At 41.2% G+C, this 12,146-nt stretch overlaps 1 protein-coding gene across 1 annotated transcript in view; it reads left to right on the top strand.

Annotated features, from left to right (window-relative positions):
• Kiz (kizuna centrosomal protein) overlaps nt 1-12,146 on the top strand; it is a 102,363-nt gene that overhangs the window by 68,778 nt on the left and 21,439 nt on the right. The window contains exons 8-9 of the mRNA XM_013353209.2: nt 5,397-5,562; nt 6,244-6,306. Of these exons, the coding sequence (XP_013208663.1) occupies nt 5,397-5,562; nt 6,244-6,306 (229 nt within the window). The remainder of the gene's footprint in view (nt 1-5,396; nt 5,563-6,243; nt 6,307-12,146) is intronic.

The raw sequence follows: 12,146 nt of genomic DNA, 5'->3' as shown, positions 1-12,146 counted from the left end.
GGGACTGTGTAAAGTGGGCAGGGGCCTGTGTATAGGGACAGGGATTGTGTATAGGGACAGGGATTGTGTATAGAGACAGGGACTGTGTAAAGTGGGCAGGGGCCTGTGTATAGGGACAGGGATTGTGTATAGTGGACAGGGATTGTGTATAGTGGACAGGGATTGTGTATAGTGGACAGGGATTGTGTATAGAGACAGGGATTGTGTATAGTGGACAGGGATTGTGTATAAGGACAGGGATTGTGTATAGTGGACAGGGATTGTGTATAGTGGACAGGGATTGTGTATAAAGACAGGGATTGTGTATAGGGACAGGGATTGTGTATAGGGACAGGGATTGTGTATAAGGACAGGGATTGTGTATAAGGACAGGGATTGTGTATAAGGACAGGGATTGTGTATAAGGACAGGGGACTGTATATAGAGACAGGGGACTGTATATAATGGGCAGGGACTATTAAAATCATTCAAAATGAAAAACAAAAATATGGGATGTTATTAAAGAAAATTCATTTTGTGGCAAGCAGGAAAAGGAGGTTCAAACACAGACAGTGCAACGTGTGCGCGTGTGTGCGTGTTTGCATGCGTGCATGTATTACTGTGGACTGAAACCAGATTCTTGTGGTCTAAGCATGTAGTCTACCGCTCAGTTATCCTCCTAGTTCTATTTGTAAACACTTTAAATATTAAAGGTCATACCTCATGTCAACAGTTTTCAAATATCATATTTCTTAGAACAAACTCCTATGTTTAGTAAGATCAGATCAAATGTATGTATGTATGTGTATGTGTATATTTTTGTATACATATATTTTTTTCAGGTTTTTGCTATGCATTACCAGATCTTATTCTGGAAGGGTCATAGAGTTAAAAATAATGGCTAAATAAAATACTTATTTGAGTTCTTTCTTGTAGGCAGCAGAAAGATGGATTTTGTTTTTGAGTCCAGCCTGTTAGCCCATGTCTTTCTTTTTTTTGTTTGTTTGTTTTTTTGTTTTTTTTCGAGACAGGGTTTCTCTGTGGCTTTGGAGCCTGTCCTGGAACTAGCTCTGTAGACCAGGCTGGTCTTGAACTCACAGAGATCCGCCTGCCTCTGCCTCCCGAGTGCTGGGATTAAAGGCGTGCGCCACCACCGCCCGGCTAGCTCGTGTCTTTTTATAGGTGATTTGAGTCCATTGAGTTTAAGGGATATTAATGACCTGTTTGTTTTTAATGGTGGTGGTATTGCGTGTGCGCTTCTCTCCTTGGGTTCGAGTTTTCCTTCTAGTACTTTCTGGAGGGCTGGATTTGTGGATAGGTACTGATTAAATATGGTTTTGTCATGGAATATCTTTCTTTCTCCATCTATGTTGATTGAAAACTTTGCTTGGATGTAGTAGTCTGGGCTGGCATGTTTGGTCTCTTACCTGACCAAGACCTTCTGGCTTTCATTGTTTCCATTGAGAAGTCAGGTGTAATTCTGATAGGTCTGCCTTTATATGTTCCCTGGCCTTTTTCCTTTGCAGTTCCTAATATTCTTTATTCTGTATGTTTAGTGTTTTGATTATTATGTGACAAGGGGACTTTTTTTGTCCAGTCTGTTTGGTGTTCTGTAAGCTTTTTGTATTTTCATAGGCATGTCCTTCTTTAGGTTAGGAACGTTTTCTTCTATGATTTTGTTGAATATATTTTCTGTGCATTTGAGCTGGAACTTCTTCTTTTTCAATTCCTATTTTTCTTAGATTTGGTTTTTTTTTATGGTGTCCCAGATTTCCTGAATATTTTGTGTTAAAAGTTAGATTTAACATTTTCTTTGACCAGTAAATCTATTTCTTCTGTTGTCTCTTCAATGCCTGAGTTTCTGTGTTTTATTTCTTATATTCTGTTGTTTAAACTTGCATCTATAGTTCCTGATCATTTCCCCAGATTTGTCATTTCCAGATTTCCCTCAGTTTGTGTGTGTGTGTGTGTGTGTGTGTGTGTGTGTGTGTGTTTATTGCTTCTATTTTAGTTTTCAATTCTTAAACCATTCACCTGTTTCATTGCTTTTCTTTGGTTTTCTTTAAGGGCTTTGTTGGTTTCTTCCAATTTTTTGTTTATCTTTTCTTCTACTTCTTTAAGGGAAATTTTCCTTCCTTCTTTAAGGACCTCAGTCTTCTTCATAAATTTTTTAAGGTCATTTTCTTCTGTTTCATCTGCATTGAGATGTTCAGGACTTGCTGTTGTAGAACCATTAGTTTCTGATGGTGCTGTATTGTTCTTTATGTTGTTGAGTGTATTCTTACCCTGTTGTCTACCCATCTCTTCTAATTGTGTTTCAGGGGGGCTCCTTTTCTTCCAGTTGATGTAGTTGGGGACTGTGGCTCCCTTGAAGGCTTTTTTTAGGTGTAATCAGGGCAGAGGCTGTGGTGCTCGCTCCTCCAGGTGCAAGTGGAGCTGAGACTGCTCAGATAGTTTCTGGAGGCTCCTGCTGTCACCATAGCCCACCGCGCTGCTTGGGCTTCTCCCAGCCACAAGCCCATGCACCGTACTGCTCAGATAGTTTCTGGAGGCTCCTGCTGTCACCATAGCCCACCGCGCTGCTTGGGCTTCTCCCAGCCACAAGCCCATGCACCGTACTGCTGAGGCTTCTCTCTAAGACAGTATTTTTTAATTAATTAGCTAATTAATTAAAAACCATCTTTTCTCGTTTTTACATACCAATTCCAGTTCCCACTTCCTCTCCTCCTCGCACTCCCTCCACCTTCCCTCCAATCTCCCACCACCATCCATTCCTCAGAGAGAGAGTAAGGCTTCCCATGGGAATTCAGCAAAGTTTAGGGCATTACTTTGAGGCAGGACCAAGGACCTCCCCCACTTTATCAAGGTTAAGCAAGGTATTCCTCCAAAGAGAATGGGTCCCAAAAAAGCCAGTATATGCAATAGGGATAAATCCTGGTTCCACTGCCAGGGCCCCCTAGTCTACCCCAGACACAAAACTGTCACCTACATTCAGAGGTCCTACTTTGGTCCTACTGCTTGTTCCTCCCACTGTTAGGCCAGAATCGGCGAGCTCAGGTGAACTGTTTCAGTGGGTATCTCCATCATGATCTTGACCTCTTTGCTCATTATCACTCTTCCTTCTCTTCGACTGGACTCCAGGAGCTCAGCCCAGTGCTCTGCTGTGGCTCTCTGCATCTGCTTCCATCAGTTGCTGGAAGAAGGTTCTATGATGACATTTAAAATAGTCATCAGTCTGATTACAGGGCAAGAAGGCCAGTTCAAGCATCCTCTCCATTATTGCTTAGGGTCTTAGCTGGGGTCATCCTTGTGGATTCCTGGGAATTTCTCTACTGACAGGTTTAAGACAGTACTCTTAAGAGGTTAAAAATTATTATCAATTATATCACATATTATAATTTAGAAATACACATTCTAAGTTCTATTAAAATGTATGGATTATTTTAAACCTGAGAACATAACAAGTTATGGATTTCACTGTAAGGTTTCTAAAGGTGAGGTTTCTTTTTATTCATACTTTATGATGCTTTAGGATTTCTGGGCACAGGCAGATAGACCAGGGTGGGTCCAGAAAGCCCCTTGGGCAGTGTGAGGATGCAGTTCAAGGAGGCTTTCTTTCTTCCTTTCAGATCTAAGGAGCATCCATAGTAAAGAGGTGTACGTAGGCTGCTGGGCTGTCAGAATGACAGCTGATGATGGGAGCCATTCTGGGCCTAGCTTTAGGGGCAGAGCTCTATTTCCATACCTCAGTCTACTGAAGCAGAAGTCCTGAGTAGTTCCTCTACATAGACTGGTCAGAACTAAAGTAAAATCTAGGCACAGTTTATACCAATAGAGGCAAAGAACCTCATAACTAGCACTGCAGCACAAGGTCCTACTCTGAGGCTAACTTAATAGCTGGGTCTTTGGCCAACAATTACAGCTGCTTAACACAACACCCCCAGACCAGTTTCTCTAGTTTCTGTCATAAGCCCTGGATCCAGGAGATAAACCCTAAGGAAGTCAGAAAGAAAGAGCTTTGCTGCGGCGGCAGCGTTAGAGCCAAAGGCTGTGGTCTTGAAGGATTAGCTGAGCTGAATGCTCAGGGCTGGGTCTCCCATGCTCCGCTTCAGTGGCTCTCACATGGAGCATCTTTTCCTTCTTCATGCTAATCATGAAAGATTGTGATTTCTTTTTTGTTCACTGAACAATTGCTTGTTACTCGGACACTGAACTGCATAGAACCTGAGGGCCTTTGTCCTGTTGGCTTGTGGTGTCTTGGATCCATTTCTTACAGATTGGATGCTGCCCCATATTTTCTATAATCATCAGTCAACAGGTCACCAGCAGTATAACCAGGATGGAGCAAATCACCACTTCCTAATAGAGTGTGTACTCTGTCAGTGGGACAGTGGGATGGAGGTTGTCTGCTAGATACCGAACTATTGTTATTAGCAAAGTTGTGTCTTAGGAGCAAAGTGCTTACCTGGAAATTAAAACACTTAGTTAGCTCAGATCCATTCATTGCCATTTTTCTTCACCTTGCTTCTCAGGTAGGCTATGATTAAAAATCAGTTTCCTTATATAGATAGGCTAGTTAGTGTACTTTGAAAAAGATATGCAGGGTCGCAGGTGAATTTCCCCAGCTGCTCAGGAGACTCAAAGGCAAGTGTAGACTTTTATCCTTGGTTAGAGATTAAGACTCAAACAAGTTGGTTATCTGTTTGCTTGGTGCATTTCTTTTCTTTAATTCATTTTTTAGGTATGTGTCTGTGTTTGTCTATATGTGCATCACATACCTGCAGTGGTCCAAATAGGGCATCAGATCCCCAGGAACTGAAGTTACAGGCTGCCTGATATGGGTGCGGGGAACCAAACCCAAGTCCCCTGCAAGAACAGCAAGTGCTTTTCAACTGCTGAGACATCTCCAGTCCTAAACCAACTCTCTCTTACAAGTCTAGAAAACAGAAAGGCGGTCTGAGGGTCTGCTCTTACGTATACCAAAGGGAAAACAGACTAGCTCAGATAAACAGAGGTGACCTCATCTCACATGCCTACGTTTGTGTGCACAAGGTTCAGTCCTCAAGAACATATTGTTGTGATGAAACTGTTGTATAGAATTAAATTGTACTGGAAAATAAGCAGATGTTACTTTTAATTTAAAACATTTGATCATGTTTTTTCCTTTCCTCAACTCTTCCAAGATTCTCTCCACCTCCCTACTCACCCAACTTCATAACTTCATGTAGGTTCTCTTTCTCCCCTTCCCCTCTCTGCTATTTTGATCTCGAGGACATTTTAATGTCAGGAAACAATCTAAATTCGAAGTAAAGATTAACCTAAAATTATATTTTAAATCTGAGTCTTTGAGAGCAAAGAGAATGGGGTTCCAGTTTGTTTTGATTTTGTGTGTGTGTGCTTTCTTTGAAACACTGTAGGCCACAGCATTATTGAAAGAAGTCCTTACAGAAGAATGTGACCATAGGTCAGCTATTCACAGCAATGAATCATCTTGCAGCATGCCTTCTATTCTGAATGACAATAATGGAATAAAGGAAGCAAAGCCCGCTCTGCGGCTCAACAGTGTTCTTACAAGGGAACAAGGTAACCATTGTTAAACAGTGTCCACAGCAAAAAGGCATTCCAAGTCAATGCAGCATCCTCTTTCTGGGGTATTACTATAAAAGACGACTAGCTAAAGCCTAGCTCAGGTTTTAAGTGCATGGTCTGTCTTTGTTCTATGGTACCTTCCAATTAATATGCACGTTCTCAGTCAGGCAGGAGTGGGATCCCTAAGTGTTGTTCTGTTAAGCTTCTAGTAAAATAAAATGCTCACAAGTTTAAAAAAAAAAAATCTTAATCCAATCACTTATGTGCCCTTTAGACAAATAAATAGACAAGAATTGTAAATGAAGAGACAGTGAAAAAGAAAATGGTTATTAATACTCCACATACGGGGGTTGGAGAGGGGGTTAAGAGCACTGGCTGCTCTTTGGGAGAACTCGGGTTTGGTTCCCAGCATCCATAAGACAGTTCACAACTGTCTGTTAACTCCAGCTCTCTTCCGGCCTCCAGCAGGCACGAGACACAGCATACATTTATACATGAAGGTGAAACATTCTTGTCCATAAAATAAATCTTAAAACACCTATAGGGCCGGGAGTGTAGCTCAGTGGTCCAGAGAGTTTGCCTATCATGTGTGAGGCCCTGGTTCCACCGCTAGCACTGAAGAACAAATCTGTTCCATAAATTTGAAACACATTTTTATTATGTTTTTACTTTTAGAAGTTTCGAGTGTCTGTGGAGATGAGAGCAAGGAAGAAAGCATAGCTGCAGCCCCAGCCGCAGGTAAGGTGGCCAGAGCCCAACAGTTTCAGGCCCAGAATGCGGTCTTTGCATCATCAGAGCTTCCCAGGTCAGTCATTAAGTCCAGGGCTCCGTGAGGAGAGAGAATATACTAGCTACTGCATGCAGGCTTGTTAGCATAGCCCCTATCCACTGAGCCCTTCGTCTTGATTTTAAACATTCAGTCTGCAAATATCCTCCATCATGCAGCTTTTCAGCCCCTGTAGCCATTTGAGAAGTGTCCGTTGGCCAGAGTGCCCAGTTACTAGATGACAAGCTGGAGATGTTTCTGATTTTGTTTTTTCTTTCCTGTAGTAATCAGACTGAAAACTGCTTAAAACTAATGTTCTAAAAAAAATGTGCTAGGTAGAAATTTGCTCATACCTCAGGTACAAAAGCCTGTCTGGCAATTCAAAAGTCTCAATAATCATGCTTCGTCTATCAAGACCTATTAAGACTTCTGCACATGTATTAGGTGTGTTTATAGGTGGAATCAGAATTGTATCATTACATTCTTTTAGGCTTAAAATATCAGCAAGCAGCAATTAGTATTCTGAACAGAACCTTATTTGTTATACATCTAAATTCACTAGATCCTTATTTTGTAAAGTGCTGTGTTGCTTCATTATGAATTCAAAGGTCTGACTTTAAATATTTATACAATAAACACACCATTGCTGAGGTACTGAGGCATTCATCTGCGCATGAGGTAGTTTTGTTTTCATTTACAAGCAGAAGTGAATGGCTTGCTCCTACGGTAAGATAGATCACAGCATGATGATTAATTTTTAAACTCAAGTTTCTGTTATAAACTCTTGTTTTGAAAATGGAGTTTATAGCAGAGCAATTATTATGTATGTGTAACATTTTACTCCCAAATACAAAGATTTTCCTTAGTTTAAATATTTTTTTCCCAATAGATGTTCATTGTGCTTTTATTTGTCATTTTGAGAAAATGCTAATAGGATTCCTTCTGGGTTTTGTTTGTTTATTTTTGTTGGTTATGTTACTAAAAGTATAGATGATTCATAAGCTGTAGATGTTCATGAAGTCCTTTGGTTATCTTTTTATTTGGTATATATTTATTGATACCTTTGAGTGCAGAAGTATTTAATGACCTCTGGATGTATTTCAGTTAGGACTATAAACCTGTGATCACAAAGGGCCATCTGTAAACTTATTTAAAATAAGTTATAACTTTAACAGCCCACCCTCCATCTGTCAATAGTTGACAGAGAATACCATGCCCTAGTCTACTGAAGTATTAACTGTATTATAGCACAGGAGAGCTGTATCTGATGGAGGCAGAGGCAAGCAGATCTTCGAGTTCAAGGCCAGTCTGGTATAAAGAGCAAGTTTCAGGCTAGGTGGTGGTGATACATGCCTTTAATCCCAGTACTCGGGAGGCAGAGGCAGGCAGCTCTGTATATTGAAGTCCAGCCTGGTCTACGGAGTGAGTTCTAGGACAGCCAGGGATACACAGAGAAGCCCTGTCTCAAAATAAATAAGTAGATAAATAATAGTGTTGAAGTCCTGGAAAACTTTGTAAAGTTATTTTTCCTAGAGCATTGCTGTTTTTTCCTCTCCACCCATGAGTTTGCCCTTCTAAGCGTCCCCCTGCAGCCTCTTAGGATGTTCGTGCTTGAGACAGGGCTTTTCTGTATAACAATACTGGCTATTAGACACTCGAGACCTGCTGTCTGTGGTCCACAGTAATAGTCCAAATGTTAGTAACAATAAGTTTTTTTTTGCAGGATATCACACCCCCTAACACAAATCAGTTCCTAGCACTCAGTTAAAAGGATTCTTACAAAACAAGCTCAAAGAGTAAAACAAGCAAACAAAATAATCATAGGGGTGAGAATGCAATGCCTCAGGAAAAGAAGTCCCTAGGTGGGCCTGCATGGTGGCTGGCTCGCTCCAGTGAGTCAGGTTGTCACTGCTCAACCTCCCTGAGTTATGACGTGACTGAGGCCCAAGACCAGCCTGAACATGGTGTAGCTGTGGCTCATCGGGGATAGTACTTCCCATCAGTACTGCTGAGTTAGCTCTTTCAGAACAACTCCACTTGAGAGCACAGCCAATGATTTGACTCCAGAAAGATATTTTTAACTCATCAGGAAAAGAATCCTGAAGAATTTCTGGATACTTTTGGAAATTCCAGTGAGTTCCACAAGTGAAACCCTTACAGGTGAATTGCAGACTGGCTCCTGGGATCTTACTGATCAGGCTGGGGGGGGAGGGGTCTGGTTCTGTGTGCCTAGAAGCCCTTAGTTATTCGGTGCTCACAGATGAATGGACTGCAAGGTATTTGATGGCCATGCAGCAGGCCTTCCCTAATGTACTGTCTCATAAGTACTGATGAACAATGCAACATTACCCAAAATGCACTCTGTGCAGAAAATATTTCAATGAATAACATAGTTTGAGGCCAACCGTATGATATCTTTAGCTTTCTGTAGCATACATATGTGCATACCATGATAAAGACTCAGAAGGAAACTGAAAGTGTGAGCTGCCATTTCACAGCTGTGGTGTGTAGTTGAAAATAAAATGGTTTTTGTTGCTGTCTTTTTTGTTTTGTTTTGTTGTTTGTTTTGTTTTTTGAAGCAGGGTTTTTCTGTGTAGCCCTGGATATCCTAGAATTTGCTGTGCAGACCAGGCTGGATGAAGTCTTTAATGACCAAGAAAATTAAATTAACTTTTTTTTTTTTTTTTTTTTTTTTTGGTGAAACAACCGTGGAACACATACATGGGACCTTTTCTTTTTCTTTTTTAATTTTATTTAACTTTACGTATGAGTGCTCTGTGTGTACACCTACAGGCCAGAAGATGGCATCAGATCCCATTGTAGATGGTTATGAGCCACCATGTGGGTGCTGGGAATTGAACTCAGGACCTCCGGAAGAGCAGCCAATGCTCTTAACTGCTGAGCCATCTCTCCTGCCCCTGGGACCTTTTCTTAAAATAGAGATCCAGTTGGGATATCAGCTTTTTTAGTAGAGTAAAATTATCCTCAATTGTTTTTCTGTGTGCCATTTTGTGGGACCTTCCTAGTGGATGAAATTGCTTTCTAATGAGACTTGGGGCTACTCAAATAAAATTATATTGGGTTGTTAGAATTGAAAACTACTTATAAAACTGTCCCTCAGGCTAACCAGAAGGTAATAGTAGTAACTTTGGTGTCTGGAAAAGCTCTCCTATTCGCTTTGCCTCCATTTTAGAAGGAAATAGGAAAGCAAGAGGGCAAGGTGAAGTCTAGGGCATGTTCCAGGCTGGGTGGAGAACTCTGAGATTACACTGTTCTCAGAATAAGAGTCCTGAGACATTAACATAAGAAGGGCACACCTGCTCCCTCTCTTTTTCTGTATATTTGAGGAGCTGCTCTGTGCAAAGTCGATCATTTACTGAACATAGCTAAAGTACGGATCAGTAACAGGCTTTCTAGCTTTCATATCGTAAATGGGCTGAGAACCTGAACCACAGCAGGCCCTGTAGAAGGAATTCTTGTTATAGATCCTGTCATTCCTTCATACAAGACTGTGATTCTCCCTGTACACTAAGGGAATTAATGTATTGTTGTGGGATATTTGTCCACTGTGTGATGGTGTATTGCTATGATTGGTGTAATAAGAAGCTGAACAGCCAAAAGCTAGGCAGAGGTTTAGGTAGGACTTCCAGGCAGAGAGAAGAAGTAGGAGGAAGAATCTAGGCACTCAGGGGAGTTGCCAGCTGGAGATGCAAGGAGACATGGAAGAAGCAGGATGGGCAGTACATAAATTAATAGAAATGGGTTAATTTAAGTTATAAGAGGTAGTTAAAAACAAGCCTAAGGTAAGGCCAAGCTTTTATAATTAATAAGTCTCTGTGTTGTTATTTGTGAGTTGGTGGCTCAAATAAAGTCTACTATAATATGCCAACATTCTAATGTCTTTATTTCCCCTTCTTACTTATGCCATCCCAAACGTTAAGTCTTCTTAGAAGAGAAGTTCATTCTTAATTTATTATTCCTCTAAAGACATCTGCTCTGTTAGTCATCATAGAAAAAGTAAGTTTTCTTCACCAAGATTTAAATAGAATGCCCCTCATAATAGCACTCATTCCCCAGTCAACAAGACCAAGTATTTCTACAGACTAGTCTGTTGTTATCACACTCTACCCCTTTTGATTTGTCTAGTATCCTTAATAAAGAATCCAGATAAAACATATGAATGTCACATCTATGAACATATCTTTTTCTTTATATGATAAGTAATATACCATTTACATGTTTAATGTATTAGCCTGTTACTTAGACTGAATCTCGGGATATTAAGGTCAGAAAAGAATGCCTCTGCCCTCAGTAAGCCTCAGTCATTTTGTTGTTGTTGTTGTTTTGGTTTGGTTTTTTGTTTGTTTGTTTCTTTCTCTGTAGCTTTGGAGCCTGTCCTGGAACTAGCTCTTGTAGACCCGGCTGGTCTCGAAGCCTCAGTCATTTCTAATATTCACAATAGTCCTGCAGGACTCAATTTGAGTAGCTCATCCTGACGTCAAACAGAAGCATAAGGGTTAGCTCAGTGGATGTGGAATCCAAGTCAAACTTGAGGGTTCGATGTTTTCATTCCTCCATCTTGTCTCTTTTGTTATAGCAGCAGAAAGGCGGCTGCATTCAGGCATCTGGGTCAGTTAGAACTCAGTGTACATCATAGCAAAAGATGGGTTTACCAAAGAAGTTCTGGGGAGCAGTGTTGAGCAGTCATACCTTTCCTTTCTCTTTGACTACACCTAGAGAAGTGAGCGACTTGCAAAAATTTTCCAAGGCCAGACTTTCCTTTTCTAAAGTGTGACGGGCCTGAGCAGAGCTCGACTATCTTCATCCAGATGAAGGATGCAGGATATTCTGGTCAATTTCCCTGGAAACACTCAAGCCAGGAGGAAAGTGATGCTTAGTAAGATTATGAGAGAACATGTCCCTCTGAAGTACTCACATCCTCAGTGATGGCATTTTAATTTGTATTCACACTAATGTCCCTTTCAGTATCAAGCTTTAGTTTAAGCAAATGATACAACTTACATTAAATCATGAAAACCAGCCCCTTACATAGTATGTACCACACAGTGGGCCCTTAATTTGTCACACAAATGAATAAAAATGGGGAATTAAGGAGTTTCCTTAAATGCTTGTTGATTCAGGCCAGAACACTATCTCTTCAATCACTCACTCCACTGCCACTTTTCCCACCCCACGTGCCCATCCTGGCAAAACTCATCTCCTTAAGCTGCATGTGAAAAGGGCTGTCAGCTTTCATCTCAAGAGGATTAAGCCTCTAAGAATGTCCATTCAGCCCCTCATTCTTTTAACACCAATTCTGTTGGTCAAGCTGTGTTAAAAGTGTCGCTTCCCTGTGCCATTCCTCCTCAATATTCTCTGGCCAGCTGAAATACTCCCGGCGTCACACGGAAGCATCCGCGGAGAAGCTTTACAGGTCAGATCAACGTGCAGGGTGCTGCTTGGAGTTCTGGACACTGCCCTCCAAACATTACAGCTTATGTTTTATACCAGGCTGAACGGGAGCTGGACACATACAATGGCCAGGTTGTCACTGGTGACTGGATTTACCCCAGGAGAAAAGAATGCAGTGACAAGTTTGGGCCACCCAAGTGTAATGGCATATAACCTCCAGGACTGCAAGTTCACCAAGAATGCTTTTTTTCTTCCCTTGTCTCAGAAGTGCTTTACTCAGAAGAATTAGTAGAGACAAGTTATCTGCTGTGCCTGGGTCACAGAACTTCAATGAATGTGAAAGCAGGGCATGGTTTGCTGTAGTGTTGTCCATGATAGTTAGCACCTCTGTCTCTAGACA

The sequence above is a fragment of the Microtus ochrogaster genome, unplaced genomic scaffold (genome assembly GCF_000317375.1).
Source record: "Microtus ochrogaster isolate Prairie Vole_2 unplaced genomic scaffold, MicOch1.0 UNK3, whole genome shotgun sequence".
Lineage (NCBI taxonomy): Eukaryota > Metazoa > Chordata > Mammalia > Rodentia > Cricetidae > Microtus > Microtus ochrogaster.
This window is presented reverse-complemented; position numbering and strand designations above follow the sequence as displayed.